The sequence below is a fragment of the Syngnathus scovelli genome, chromosome 15, assembly GCF_024217435.2.
Source record: "Syngnathus scovelli strain Florida chromosome 15, RoL_Ssco_1.2, whole genome shotgun sequence".
Lineage (NCBI taxonomy): Eukaryota > Metazoa > Chordata > Actinopteri > Syngnathiformes > Syngnathidae > Syngnathus > Syngnathus scovelli.
In genome coordinates, this window is record NC_090861.1 from 12,879,085 (window position 1) to 12,894,444 (window position 15,360).

Sequence of the window (15,360 nt, forward strand, 5' to 3'; positions counted from 1 at the left end):
ACACCGCCGCGTCTCCTCCACTTCCGCCAGCAAAGCGCCCCCGCTCCTCACCTGAGCAGACATTGCGCCACATCGGGCCGTTGAGACCGCAACGGAGCGCCGCGACGCTTACTGGGGACAAGCTACACAATACGGTAGCGGCCGCATCGGAGCCCGACGTGGCGTGCGGATAGTCAGACACGGATTGAGCGGATCACCTTGTCCATGGAGCCGTCCCTCAGGTTGAGGACCAAGGCATTCACTCGCTGGATCTCTCCATCTTTGATTTTGATCACTCTCATCAGCTCCATTTCATGCTGCCGCAGTAATGTCTCCCTGGTAACGGCTAACTCTTTCTGCTTCTCCTCATGGAGTTTGCTTTTGAGTTCCGTCATGGCGGCGGTGGCACGGTGGTGCTCCGCCCGCAGGTCCTGACTTCTCTCTCTCTCCAGACAGCTGACCTGACATGACTTAGACTTAGACAAACTTTATTGTCATCTTGTCTGCACATGGTGCATACAAAACGAAATTTCGTTGCACACGGCTTACAACAAAGTAGTGATATTGCAGTTGAATAGAAGTAACATATCCTATGAAAATATATATATACATATACTGTATATATATATTACAAATAAGTATAAAGTGCAGCAGTGCTAATTATGCAATAGTGCAAGTAGGCAAAACAGTATTCAAGAGTGTGCAGAGGAATGCTAAACCATGTATTAAACTTCTATTTAAAGGGTTTACACAAGTTCAGTAAAGTTGGTAGTGCGAGATAGTGCAAGATAGAGGTCCGTAGTGTTATAAAGTACAGTTCTGTGAATGTGTGATGCAGAGTTCAGTTTAGAGCTCAACAGTTCTAATGTTCAACAGTCTGATGACAGCAGGGAAAAAGCTGTTGCAGAACCTGGTGGACCTGCAGCGGATTGTGCGAAACCTCTTCCCAGAGGGCAGCAGGGAGAACAGTCCATGGTGGGGGTGTGATGGGTCATTGATGATGTTACGGGCACGGGACATGCAGCGCTGAGATGAAATGTCCTGAATGGAGGGAAGAGGAGCCCCTATGATCCTCTCTGCTGTCCTCACCACTCTCCTCACGTTCTTCCAATCGGAGGCGGTGCAGCCTCCACACCACACAGAGAGTCAGCTTGTCAGAATGCTCTCTATGGTGCTCCTGTAGAACGTCCTCATGATGGGTGGGGGCAGGTGGGCTCTCCTCATCCTCCGCAGGAAGTACAAGCGCTTCTGTGCCCTCTTGATCAGTGCCGTAGTGTTCATAGTCCAGGTGAGGTCTTCTGTGATGTGGACCCCCAGGAATTTGGTGCTGCTGACCACCTCCACAGCTGAGCTGTTGATGATCAGTGGAGCGTGGTGAGGCTGGTTTTTCCTGAAGTCGACGATGATCTCCTTCATCTTCTCCACATTCAGGATCAGGCTGTTGTCTCTGCACCAGCCCACCAGCTGCTCCACCTCCTCTCTGTAGTCCAGGTCGTTGTTGTCTCTGATGAGCCCCACCACCGTTGTGTCGTCTGCGAACTTCACGATGTGATTGGTGGTGAACCTGGGGACGCAGTCGTGTGTCATCAGGGTGAACAGCAGGGGGCTCAGGACGCAGCCTGTGCTGAGGGTGATGACATCAGAGGTGTTCTGTCCGACCCGGACTGACTGAGGTCTGTTGGTGAGGAAGTCTAGCAGCCAGTTGCGAAGGGGGGTGTTGAAGCCCAGGTGTTCCAATTTTCCTACTAGATGCTGTGGGATGATGGTGTTTAACGCTGAGCTGAAGTCCAGGAACAGCATCCGAACATGGGTGTTCTTCTCCTCCAGGTGAGCCAGGCTCAGGTGAAGAACGGAGGAGATGGCGTCCTGAGTGGAGCGGTTTTGCCGGTCGGCAAACTGGAACGGGTCAAATAATGGGGGGAGTCTGGAAACGATGTGATCTTTAAGCAGCCTTTCGAAGCACTTCATCATGACCGGAGTCAGTGCAACAGGCCGGTAATCATTCAATGAGGTGATTTGAGGTTTCTTCGGCACCGGAATGATGGAGGCAGTCTTAAAGCACGCTGGCACTGTGGCTTGGCCCAGCGAGGTGTTAAAAATGTCTGTGATGACCCCAGCCAGCTGACTTGCACATTCCCTGAACACACGCCCAGGAATGTTGTCGGGGCCAGGGGCCTTACGGGGGTTGACTCTCCTCAGGGTCTTCAACACATCGGCGGGGTCAAGGCAGAGTACCTCCTCTTCCTGATGGGGGACAGTTTTAACTGCTGGAGTGCCGTTTAGTGCCTCGAACCTCCCAAAGAAGTTATTTAGACCATTTAGAAAGTCAGCATCAACTTCACCCACCGGGGGGGAGGGTGAGTTGTAGTCTGTAATCGCCCGTATGCCTTGCCACATACTCCTGGTGTTGTTGGCGTCGTGGAAACGATCCTGAATTTTTCGACTGTGGTCTCGCTTCGCTACCCTGATGGCACGGTTCAAGTTGGCTCTCGCTGTCCTCAGTGTCTCCTTGTCGCCAGACTTGAAGGCAGAGTTCCGCGCTCGTAGCGTTTGACGCACCTCCTCAGTCATCCAGGGTCGTTGGTTGCCCCGGGTGATGATATTCTTAGTGGTGCTGATGTCCTCGGTGCATTTGTTGACGTAGGCTGACACAGTCATGGCACACGCATGTCAAATCTACATCGGGGAAACTGGGAGGGAGGGAGGGAGGGAGGGCGGGAGGGAGGGAGGGAGGGAGGCAAGCAGGGAGGCAGGCAGGCAGGGAGGCAGGCAGGGAGGCAGGCAGGGAAGCAGGCAGGAAGGAAGGCAGTGTCTGTCTGTTGAGGTTTTCACCTTGTTCTTCTCCTGCTGAAGTTCTAACTGGACGTCCATCAGTTTGGCTCTCAGCTCGTCATTGGCGGCCTGAAAGGCGTCCGTTCGCTCCGCCTTGACCCGCCCTGCCGGAGCTCGTTTGGACATCTCTTACTCGAGTCTCGCCCGGTCGTCAGTCAGAGATCACAACATTTGTACCTGGAGAGCACAAACGCAGCGCTGTTTTCCACTGGCTTCGGACTCAACTTCAATCGGTACCGTAACGTACAACATCATAAACATAGATCTAGCTTGACTTATTCATTGAATAAATGCATTTGGTTCTTCAAAACTGCATCACGCAACATAGCGTGACCGAGACGGCCGTTATCCACCTGCGTGAAGTTATTTGGTGAAATGAATGAGATGTTTAAGACACCATCGTTCTGTCTCTATGTAGATGAAGGGAAATAATCGATTGCTGAAGGTCCAAAGGTGTTGTGATAAACAAATAAACATATTAGTGACATATTTGTGATAAACATATTAGGCAGGATAATCACATATGTTAACTTGACTGCCCACACTGTATTTATTTATGGTTATTTGTTAAATCGAGTACTGTTAGACATGAAACAGGAAGTGTTTAACATAAATGGACGACGAAAGGGGTACTCACCATTGTAGCTCCTGCTGGTCAATGATACGAGCCTCTTCTTGCAGTGGAAAACATACAGCCAACAAACACCGTGGAACCTAAAGGAAGGAAATTAAACATTAACATTTAGCCTCAACCAACATTCACAGATACAACGCAACGCAAACTACACAAACATAAATCTTTTAAAACACAATGAGTTGTACTTACCGTGTACGCTCTAGACGGTCCACTTGCAAGCAGAAAATAAAGATATTTCTGTTGATAATCGTCGTGTTTGTATCCGTTGTCTCGCTCAAGGCCATTGCGCCCACAGATTTGAATTTTGGCGAGAGTTCAGCCTATCGACGTCATTTCCGCGGTGTAATACCCGCATATCTGAAACGGCAAAGTTAAGAGTAGAGTTAAATAAAGTTTTTAATCAACGCAATAATTTACAAACGTTGACCAGTCGAAATAATCGTCGAAATTTGGCGTCTGTGGCTGGAAGCAGACGCCGAGTTCGACGTTCCTCCCAAATGCCACACTCCCTCGCTTTTCAGGGCTACAAAAAAACATATTTTTCAAAACAATGAGTTGTAATTACCTTGTACGCTCTAGACGGTCAAGTTGCAAGCTGAAAACAAAAATATTTGTCTTGTTAGTCGTCGTGTTACTAACCGCTGTGTCTTGTTTGCCAGCATTGCCGCTTTCCTACTTTCTGTTGCAAGCCACGCCCACGGATTATAATTTTGCCGTGAGTTCCGCCTATTGACGTCATGTCCGCGTCGCATGACTGCGACGTAATATTATCTAAAACTGTTTGTGCGGCATGGTGTTGTTCTGTGCGGTATTGTGTTATTCTGTGCGGCGTCGTGTTGTTCAGTGCGGCGTAGTGTTGTTCAGTGCGGCGTCGTGTTGTTCAGTGCGGCATGTTGTTGTTCAGTGCGGCATGTTGTTGTTCAGTGCGGCATGGTGTTGTTCAGTGCGGCATGGTGTTGTTAAGTGCGGCATGGTGTTGTTCAGTGCGGCATGGTGTTGTTCAGTGCGGCATGGTGTTGTTCAGTGCGGGATGGTGTTGTTCAGTGCGGCATGGTGTTGTTCAGTGCGGCATGGTGTTGTTCAGTGCGGCATGGTGTTGTTCAGTGCGGCATAATGTTGTTCAGTGCGGCATAATGTTGTTCAGTGCGGCATGGTGTTGTTTAGTGCGGGATGGTGTTCAGTGCGGCATGGTGTTGTTCAGTGCGGCATGGTGTTGTTCAGTGCGGCATGGTGTTGTTCAGTGCGGCATGGTGTTGTTCAGTGCGGCATGGTGTTGTTCATTGCGGCATGGTGTTGTTCAGTGCGGCATGGTGTTGTTCAGTGCGGGATGGTGTTGTTCAGTGCGGCATAATGTTGTTCAGTGCGGTAAATTGTTGTTCAGTGGGGCATAATGTTGTTCAGTGCGGCATGGTGTTGTTCAGTGCAGGATGGTGTTGTTCAGTGCGGCATGGTGTTGTTCAGTGCGGCATGGTGTTGTTCAGTGCGGCATGGTGTTGTTCAGTGCGGCATTGTGTTGTTCAGTGCGGCATTGTGTTGTTCAGTGCGGCATGGTGTTGTTCAGTGCGGCATTGTGTTGTTCAGTGCGGCATTGTGTTGTTCAGTGCGGCATGGTGTTGTTCAGTGCGGCATGGTGTTGTTCAGTGCGGCATGGTGTTGTTCAGTGCGGCATGGTGTTGTTCAGTGCGGCATAATGTTGTTCAGTGCGGCATAATGTTGTTCAGTGCGGCATGGTGTTGTTTAGTGCGGGATGGTGTTCAGTGCGGCATGGTGTTGTTCAGTGCGGCATGGTGTTGTTCAGTGCGGCATGGTGTTGTTCAGTGCGGCATGGTGTTGTTCAGTGCGGCATGGTGTTGTTCATTGCGGCATGGTGTTGTTCAGTGCGGCATGGTGTTGTTCAGTGCGGGATGGTGTTGTTCAGTGCGGCATAATGTTGTTCAGTGCGGTAAATTGTTGTTCAGTGGGGCATAATGTTGTTCAGTGCGGCATGGTGTTGTTCAGTGCAGGATGGTGTTGTTCAGTGCGGCATGGTGTTGTTCAGTGCGGCATGGTGTTGTTCAGTGCGGCATGGTGTTGTTCAGTGCGGCATTGTGTTGTTCAGTGCGGCATGGTGTTGTTCAGTGCGGCATGGTGTTGTTCAGTGCGGCATGGTGTTGTTCAGTGCGGCATGGTGTTGTTCAGTGCGGCATGGTGTTGTTCAGTGCGGCATGGTGTTGTTCAGTGCGGCATGGTGTAGTTCAGTGCGGCATGGTGTTGTTCAGTGCGGGATGGTGTTGTTCAGTGCGGCATGGTGTTGTTCAGTGCGGCATGGTGTTGTTCAGTGCGACATGATGTTGTTCAGTGCGGCATAATGTTGTTCAGTGCGGCATAATGTTGTTCAGTGCGGCATAATGTTGTTCAGTGCGGCATGGTGTTGTTTAGTGCGGGATGGTGTTGTTCAGTGCGGCATGGTGTTGTTCAGTGCGGCATGGTGTTGTTCAGTGCGGCATGGTGTTGTTCAGTGCGGCATGGTGTTGTTCAGTGCGGCATGGTGTTGTTCAGTGCGGCATGGTGTTGTTCAGTGCGGCATGGTGTTGTTCAGTGCGGCATGGTGTTGTTCAGTGCGGCATGGTGTTTTTCAGTGCGGCATAATGTTGTTCAGTGCGGCATAATGTTGTTCACTGCGGCATAATGTTGTTCAGTGCGGCATAATGTTGTTCAGTGCGGCATAATGTTGTTCAGTGCGGGATGGTGTTGTTCAGTGCGGCATGGTGTTGTTCAGTGCGGCATGGTGTTGTTCAGTGCGGCATGGTGTTGTTCAGTGCGGCATGGTGTTGTTCAGTGCGGCATGGTGTTGTTCAGTGCGGCATGGTGTTGTTCAGTGCGGCATGGTGTTGTTCAGTGCGGGATGGTGTTGTTCAGTGCGGGATGGTGTTGTTCAGTGCGGCATGGTGTTCAGTGCGGCATAATGTTGTTCAGTGCGGCATGGTGTTGTTCAGTGCGGCATGGTGTTGTTCAGTGCGGCATAATGTTGTTCAGTGCGGCATAATGTTGTTCAGTGCGGCACCTAGCACCTAGAAGGTAAATAAATAGGAAGGAAGGACTCACCGGTGACGTCGTCGCCCACGTCCAAGCGTTGTACTTTGTATTTTCATCCTTCTGACAGTGGAAAACATATAGCCAACAAACACCGTGGAACCTAAACGAATGAAAGAAAACTATCATTTGGCCACAACCAACATTCACAGATACAACACAATGTGACGTGCGGTGTTGAGGTTAAAGGTTGAGTGAAGGGCCCTCGTTTTAAACTACTTTTTTGAAAAGGAGTGGGAACAAGTAAGACGTATTTAATTTATTTATTGGGAAGTAGTAAGACTTATTAAATTTATTTAATCTACTTTTCTTCCCAGGCAAAATTTGACGTGCTGCAATTCCAAATTTCCAAAGTGAATGAAGGAATGAAATCCTTTAAATTATGATTTTGTATAAATACTAGGCATAAACACAAAATCTACGGCACAAAATGGGCAGACTTTACTTGTTTGAAAAGGACTGGTTACAAGACAGACTTTTTTAATTTATTTAATGGGAAGAAGACTTATTTAGTTTAATTGATCTATTTTTGTTCCCTGGCAAAATTCGATTTGCTGCAATTCCAAATTTCCAAAGTGAATGAAGGAATGAAGTCGTTTAAATTATGATTTTGTATAAATACTAGGCATAGACACAAAATCTACGGCACAAAACGGGCAGACTTTACTTGTTTGAAGAGGACTGGTTGCAAGACAGACTTTTCTGATTTATTTAATGGGAAGAAGACTTATTTAGTTTATTTAATCTCTTTTTGTTGCCTGGCAAAATTGGATTTGCTGAAATTGTATTTTGCCAAATCTTGACTTGAGACCTGATAGGAAGTATTAAACGCTCAGTTAAATCGATACAAGTTGGTAATAAGAGCGAGTAATGTTGGTTGAAGCGATGAATGAAGGTTAAAAGCAATTTAAATTATGACTTTGTATAAATACTAGATATTAACAGAACATCTACTGCGCAAAATGGGCAGAGTTTACTTGTTTGAGAAGGAGTGGCTTATTTAAGTCTAAGATTTATTTAATCTGTTTGTTCCCAGGCAAAATTGGATGTGATGCAATTCCAAATTTCACCACATGATGGTGCCAAATGTTGACTTCATAGGACATATTCAACACTTAACTATTATGTTCAAGGTAATCAGATTTGTTTATTATTCTAATGGCCTTTTCAAAACTATTCTGGATTACTACTTTGGATCTATTCTACATTACTTGGCAACAACATACTCTGTAACAGATTAGGCAGTATAATCACATATGTTAACTTGAGAGTGCCCACACTCAATCTACTTATCGTGATGTGTTAAATCAATTACTGTTAGACATTATTATTCTGATAATCTACCAAATCTTTGAATTGAAGAATTTGTGATTTAATTAATAGCTTGTTGTTATGTTCAGGGTAATCAGACTTGTATATAATTCTAATGGCCTTCTTTTGAAAACTATTCTGAATTACAACTTTGGATCTTATATTACTTTGCAACAATATACTCGGTGACAGATTAGGCAGTATAATCACATATGTTAACTTCAGTGCCCACACTGTATTTATTTATGGTTATTTGTTAAATCAAGTACTGTTAGACATGAAATAGGAAGTGTTTAACATAAATGTTATGGCTACTCACCGTTGTAGCTCGCTCCTGGTCAATGATACGAGCCTCTTCTTGCAATGGAAAACTTGCAGCCAACAAACACCGTGGAACCTAAAGGAATGAAATTAAACATTAACATTTCGCCTGGACCAATATTCACACGTACAACGCAACGCGGCTACACTTCTGCTAGCGCCTCAGCTACACGTTGCTATTACAAACGTAAATCTCTTTAAACACAATGAGTGTTACTTACCGTGTACGCTGTAGACGGTCCAGTTGCAAGCAGAAAATAAAGATATTTCTGTTGATATTCGTCGTTGCTCAGTGGCTCACGGCCATCGCGCCAACAGATTTGAATTTTGGTGGAAGGTCAGCCAATTACGTCATATCCGCGGCACATGACTGCGACGTAATACCCGCTTATCTGAAACGGCAGTTAAAAGTAGAGTTACATCAAGTTTTCTTTTTTAATCAACGCAATCATTTACAACCGTTGACCAGAAAGAATCGTCGAAATTCGACGTTCCCCCCAAACGCCACACTCACTCGCTTTTCAGGGCAACAAAAGTACTTCTTTTTAAAAACGATGAGTTGTACTTACCGTGTACGCTCTGGACGGTCCAGTTGCAAGCAGAAAATAAAAATATTTCTCTCGTTAGTCGTATGTTACCATCCGCTGTGTCTTTGTCAACATCGCCATTTTCCTACTTCCTGTTGCGAGCCACGCCCACGGATTTAAATTCTGGCGGAAGAGCCCGCCCATTGGCGTCGTTTTCGCGTATAGCAAATCCGATTGGTTGGGAAGGGGGCGAGGTTATGCAGCCGAGGGGTCCTGTGATCGGTGGGATGTAAAGTAGGCGTCGACGTCACGTCCGCGTCACGTGACCACGACGTGGCAGACGTCATATAGCAACCGCTGTTTTGTTTAGTAGACTTACAGTTGTTATGCATTGACATAATGGCGCACACTCCAAATAGATTTAAATAAATTAAATAATTCTTCTGCCCACTCCCTTTTAAACAAGTTAACTCTCCCCGCGGATTTGAATTCCGGCGGAAGTTCTTACAGTTGTTATGCGTTGACATAATGGCGCACTGGTTAGCATGTCCACCTCTTAAGCATGATGTTGCGGGTTCGACGCCTGATCAATGTTAGCATGGAGTGAGTTGAAGTGCATGGCGCTGAAGATTTGAATCTTTGAAATGCGCTGAGGTCTGACGTATCAGGCAGAATGGTTTGCCATCACGTTCAACAAAAAATAGAAACTTTCCCACTCTGATAAAAACGTCCTGTGTTCATCTACATATTTTCGTTTTGCTGTGCATCTTTTCCCTGCCATTTCGAGAGCCCAATTGACACTAATAGTTTACTGGAATGTGTTTGCCCATCCTACTGTTAGGTTACGGATTCTAGTTATTGATCTGACTCCAAATTGCGATCAACACTTAACACATAAATTGCTATGTCCTAATCCACACACTGGCGCACCTAACAATTTTGCGAGTTCGTTCTGTCAAAGAGAAGACCAGTAGATCAATCAGACCAAATTTACCAATTATTTATTCCTGACAGAGCGCACTAATACAGGCCTGGGTCCCGGGTCCCTCACACTAAAACTCGTGCGTTTTTGTGACCACCAAAAGACGACACATTCTTCCGGGTTGCCCAGTTTTAAAGAAACACAATATGAATATTAAAGCATGCAAAATATTGTGAGATGATTGGTCGATGGCCATCTCCTCCCCGGTCCAGGTGTCGCTGAGGTCAGACAGTTGGGTTTTTCCCTCGAAGGCCGGTCTCATAGACGTGCTGTTGTTCTTGTTCCTAACCGACCTTGAGATGGTCTCCTCCGGTACTCCCTATCCGGGCCTATTCCACAACACTTTGAAGAAAACAAGTTCATGCAGTTTGTCTGCACATTCCTCGCCCCCCACCAATCCACACGAGCACTCTAATACTAGATATTAATATGATTATAAGTTTAACACAACCTTAAAACATATGTTTGCAAACTGCCGAAAGCACATTTTCCTTTACTACTTTGTGGAATTTCACCACATGCGCTTTTGACGAAAATAGTAAATTGAACTCAAGTGAAGCCAACACGCACAACCCCCCCCCCACACACACACAAATGTTGATATGAACATAAAAGAGCCGCATGCGGTTCGGGAGTTGCGGCTTGGCCAAACCTGTACTATACAACTTTATTTGTGTAAAATTTTCACAACAGCTGTCACACAAACAAAGCGGGAAAAAACGAAGACGTGCGTGTTCCGCCCACGCTGGATTTATTTGCACCTTTGAAAAGACACCGTATTGCCGCAGATGTGGCAAAGAGTACTTTTGGGCATCTGAGACGGAAGGATGTCCAAAGCATCACGTCACCTGCTCTGGTAGGAATGGTGGTGGGACGTTGAGGTCAACCGCTTTGGGGTTGGCTGAATCTTTGGTCGCAGGATGCCACACACTTGAAGACAGAAGCAGAAAAGCAGAGCTAAATGCAAAATGTACTCACCGGTGACTCCAATTTTTTCCCCCCCTGAAGAAATGGATGGACGGGTGGCCCCGGCTGGCCGGTGGGACTCTTGTTATTCTGACCCTTTTTAGTGCGCGTTTGGGGCAACAACCGTTTTTTGTGGCGCTCTCTTCTGGTTCAAGAGTGCCCTGCATGTGAATTTGCCTTTCCTGCCTTCTGATTGGATGAGCGCCGGTGTGACGCGGTGCCTCTGTCACCGTGGCGGGGGGTATACGTCGGCATCGGAGCGTCTGCCAACGTCTGAGACCGGCTGGCAGTGTATCGGAGGTGTCGAGTGCGGTGCCGCTGGAGCTCACTCACCAGCTGGTGTTAGGGCCACAGAATGAAGGCCAAGGAGAAGACTAGAAAGAGAAACAGAAACTTCTCCTCCAATTGTTTGATTTGTCTCTTCTGAGCTTCGATGAATTCTTTCAGCTCTTTGTTCCTCTAGGACGGACAAATGGAAAGTAGCCTTCAAAAGCCAGTAAGCGTGCAAGTAAGTGCCGGGCTGGCTTTGGGCCCTTACCTGTTGCGCGCTGTGCAGCAGATCCATTCTCTCTTGGAGGATGCAAGCGTCGCGCTCCCTCAACTCCCACATCGGGGCTCGCTTCCATTGGTCCACGGCGCTCCTAAGCTCTTGTCTCTGATCCGCCGTCAGCACGTCATTCACGCCAGCGTGGCTGGCTTTTTCGCCGTCCGTGGCGGGGCAGTCCCTCTGCGGTAGCGCCTCGTACAACATGGCCTCCAGCTCCATGATCCTCTGGGCCGCAATCCTCGTCCATCAGTAGTCCGGCGGGAGATTTGAGGGCGGCTTACCTTATGAGCCTGGTCCATGGAACGCTTCCTGAAGTCCAACTCTTCATCCAGGTAGCCCTTCTGGTTGCAGAACATATCCTAGCACAGCTCAAGGTCAGAATTGTTGGGGCACATTGCCCCGAGTTCCCCTTGGCTGATGTCGCGTGTCTGTCTACCTTCTCACTTTCAATGTCCAACATCTTCTGTTGAAGTGCTGACTTGGTCACTTTGATGTATTCTAACCACTGAGGAAAGGCTGCTGTCACATAAGCAGAATGCGAGAGCGTGCGTGGACGTGCGCGTTACCTTCTCGGCTAGGGTGGGAAGGGTCCTGGCGTGAATCACGACCACCTGCTCCTCGTTGGTGAGATTCTGCAAGAGCCCAAAGGCACAGCGTCAACAAGGTTCTTTCAGCGCAAAGCCTTCCAAAAGTCACATTTGAGCCGCCGCGTCTCGTGGAGTGCGAACATAAGGAGTTCGACATACACTTACGGCGTTATCGCCCAGGATGTCCAGCTTCTTCATCAGATCACTGATGACGATGTCCTGGGGAAAGGCGCAAGGAGCAATGTAAGGTGTTCTGGGACCTCAGGTTAAGGTTAGGGTTGCGAGGGACGCCTTACGTACGCTCACGCCGTCGGCCTCGCAGTAGATCTGCAAAGGGCTGAGGCCGTCTGGGAAACGGACTTGCAGAAACTTCAAGACGGGGGAGCGCCACTCCCTCTCCTGAAAGGCAGAGGCATGCATCCATCCGTCCGTCCGTCCGTCCGTCCGTCCGTCCGTCCGTCACATCTCTGGCCTCAACACGCTTGTGCGAGTCTTCCCACCTCCAGCTCCAGGATGCGGAACTCAAGCAGTTCGTTTTGGTCTCGGATATCCTGGATGTGCTCTTTCAGACGCGCTTCTTCCGCCTCCATCCGCCTGACCTGAAAAGACAGTCAGACCTCATCTGCGGGGCTTCCGGACGGGTGTGACGCCAAGCGACTCCGCCCAGCGCCTTTCTTTCCGTCACCTTTTCGGCCAACTGCTGATTGCTCTGACGCAGCAGCTGCTTCTCCTCCACCCACTTGACATTCTAGAAGAGACAAACGCGTGGACAGCTTTGAAATGTTGTGTCATTTTCATCCACAAATTCTTTGGTTGACTGGAAAATGACATTTGCTTTTCTCCGCATTTTCCCAGCCACGTTCAGGGGGGGGGGGGGGGGGGGGGGTTGGTCCAGTAATGTCAGACGAATGAGTGACTGAAGAATGTAGCTATTTTGTCTGAGAAAAAGGTGTGCTCATTGATAAGCTTACCTGTCCTTGTTGCTTCAGCGCTGACTCCAGATCTGCTACTCTGCTTTGATAGTGACCCATTTCTACTGTCATGTAACATGGGGGGAAGAGATGGTGCAAATGGTAAAATATGGATTATTCACAGGAATAAATTGGCAGAGCTGAAATTCCAAATTTGTCCAAAAGATGGCGCCAGACCAAAACATGAGACCAAAAAAGGGGCCAAAATAAGCTAAGCAAGTTAAAATAGAAATAAAACAGGAACACGGTGTCGGATTGTGAGTCACGCATGGACGCACAAATGTGATTTTTACTTTTTGATTTCTTTGCTTGGCTAAAAATGTATTCTGTAACAGCTTAAAGCAATATTGTTAGTCAATTCGATCAAGGGACCCGTCACTATGAGAATAGTGGCGTGACATAAATTGTTTGGAGAAGCACAAATGTGATTTTTACTTCTTGATTTCTTTGCTTGGCTAAAAATTGATTCCCTCTTTCATGAACTGTGTTTTGCAATCGAATTGTTCTGGGATTGAATGATTTTATTAACACGGGTATCAGTGGGTGAAATTGTTCGGTTTCTGGAGTGATTAAGATTTGTAATTCTATTTCATGTTTCTTCAATAAATGTGTTGTGTATATTCATCTACTTTGTTGTGCGCTGATTTGTACTGAATGTACAATCGATGGTTCGGGGTTGATTTGACAATTTGATTAATGTGCGGGGGGTTATTATGGTATAACATAGGACCGTAATAAATAAAAGTAACATCAGACAATTTTAGAGAATTGAATAACTTTCGTAGTTATTTGAGACACGAGTGAATTTCAATCCGTTTGAAAGTTTGCTTCGTCTGAATAAATTAACGGAAGTGTTTGAATCGGATTATCGGTTTGGTGTAGAACTGAAAGTAATTTAATTATTTGAAGGGCGCAGGCCCGTTTCCCCTTTTGACGGGCCGCGTAAAAAGTAACTCCGAACATGTTAGAGAATTAAATAACTTTCGTAGATATTTAAGGGAAGAGTGAATTTCGTCAAAAGTGAATTCGTTTGAAAATTTACTTCCTCTAAATAAAATAACGACGATGGTTAAAATAGATCATTTGAGTTGGTGAAGGATAAAAGTATTTCGATTGTCCGTCGGGCGCGGCCCAGTTCTTAATTTTGTCGGGCCGCGTCAAAAGTTAAACAGGACGCGATCGAAAAATAGACTTGCCTTCCAAATTAATTACTGGGCAAATCTAAATAGAGTAAGACATTTTTATTCGTTTTAAGAAAGTTGTTATTCTTTTTAAAGCAATCAAGTGGGGTGAAGCACGCCGACAGTTAAGTGCTAGATCTACATATAAGAAGTTAGAATTAATAACGTAAAGTGCATTAATTTTCTCCTTAAATGCTATTATTGTCACACTTTTATTAATTCGATTCTCTTTCGAATAAACAAGTTGGTCGGCTCGCTGCTTGAGCGACCAAGTAGAACGGACCCATATCAACATTTACTTCGGCAAAACTAGTGCTAGGGCGCGCTATACAAACGAATCCCTGAGGTCTTAACAAAGACATCTAAAAATATCCGTAACATAATAAGAACTTCAAACGGTTCGGAGGCAGGTTCGAGTGTGGCCTGAGGGTGCCTCCGATGCACTTCGTGACTGCTTCGACACCACTGACTGGGACTTATTTAAGCAGGCAGCCACCTACAACGATTGGACGGACATAGAGGAGTATACTGACTCTGTTACCTCTTACATCACAAAGTGCATCGATGATGTGACTTGCTCGAAATCCGTCGTCACTCGCGCGAACTGGAAGCCGTGGCTGACGGGGGCTGTCCTCAGACTGTTGAGGGCCAGGGACAAGGCTTTCAGAGCGGGGGATGAGGCTGGCTTGAGGACAGCGAGGGCCGACCTGTCCCGAGGCATCAAAGAAGCGAAGAAGGCGTTCTCGTGCAAGGTCTCCACCCACTTCAAGGACAGCAAGGACGCACGTAGCCTTTGGCGGGGCATTCAGACCATCACGGACTACAAGCCCGCGCCGAGGAGCTGTGAGGGCGACGTCCGTCTGCTGAACGATCTGAACCGCTTCTTTGCTCGCTTCGACGCCCAGAACAGCACTTGCCCACTGAAGTCCACTCCCCCCCCACACGAGCAGCCCCTGCGCCTCTCTGCCGACGGTGTGAGGAGGGCGCTTGCCGCTATTGACACCCGTAAGGCGGCGGGCCCTGACAACATCCCGGGTCGAGCGCTGAAGGACTGTGCTGGGGAGCTGTCGGGTGTCTTCACGGACATCTTTAACGTTTCCCTGCAGCAGGCCATCGTCCCCTCGTGTTTCAAGGCTGTGTCATGTAACATGGGGGTAGAGATGGTCCAAATGGTAGAATATGGATTGTTCACAGGGATAAATTGACAGAGCTGATATTTCCAAATTTGTCCAAAAGATGGCGCCAGACCAAAACATGAGACCAAAAGAGAGGCCAGAATAAGCTAGACCAGTTAAAATAGAAAAGAGGAACACGGTGTCAGAGTGTAAGTCACGCATGGAGGCACAAATGAAATTTTTATTATGTGTTTTTTATTTTTTGATTTCTTTGCTTGGCTAAAAATGTATTCTGTAACCGCTTTAAGCAATATTATTTGTCAATTCGATCA

The 15,360-nt window shown here is 47.2% G+C and overlaps 1 protein-coding gene and 1 long non-coding RNA gene across 2 annotated transcripts; both read right to left on the reverse strand.

Moving 5' to 3' along the window:
- Positions 1 to 2,448: 2,448 nt before the first annotated feature.
- LOC125982610 (uncharacterized) lies at positions 2,449 to 3,519 on the reverse strand. Its single transcript, XR_011088160.1, has 3 exons — positions 3,449 to 3,519; positions 2,812 to 2,988; positions 2,449 to 2,624 (listed from the first exon to the last, which is right to left on the reverse strand). It is a non-coding gene; the product is annotated as an uncharacterized lncRNA (long non-coding RNA).
- A 6,144-nt stretch (positions 3,520 to 9,663) lies between these two features.
- LOC125982061 (janus kinase and microtubule-interacting protein 3-like) lies at positions 9,664 to 11,646 on the reverse strand. The gene is made up of 3 exons (XM_068653291.1): positions 11,166 to 11,646; positions 10,961 to 11,086; positions 9,664 to 10,591 (listed from the first exon to the last, which is right to left on the reverse strand). The coding sequence occupies exons 1-2, from the start codon at positions 11,391 to 11,393 to the stop codon at positions 10,970 to 10,972; spliced, it is 345 nt and encodes a 114-aa protein (XP_068509392.1). The 5' UTR covers positions 11,394 to 11,646; the 3' UTR covers positions 9,664 to 10,591; positions 10,961 to 10,969.
- Between the last annotated feature and the right edge of the window lie 3,714 nt (positions 11,647 to 15,360).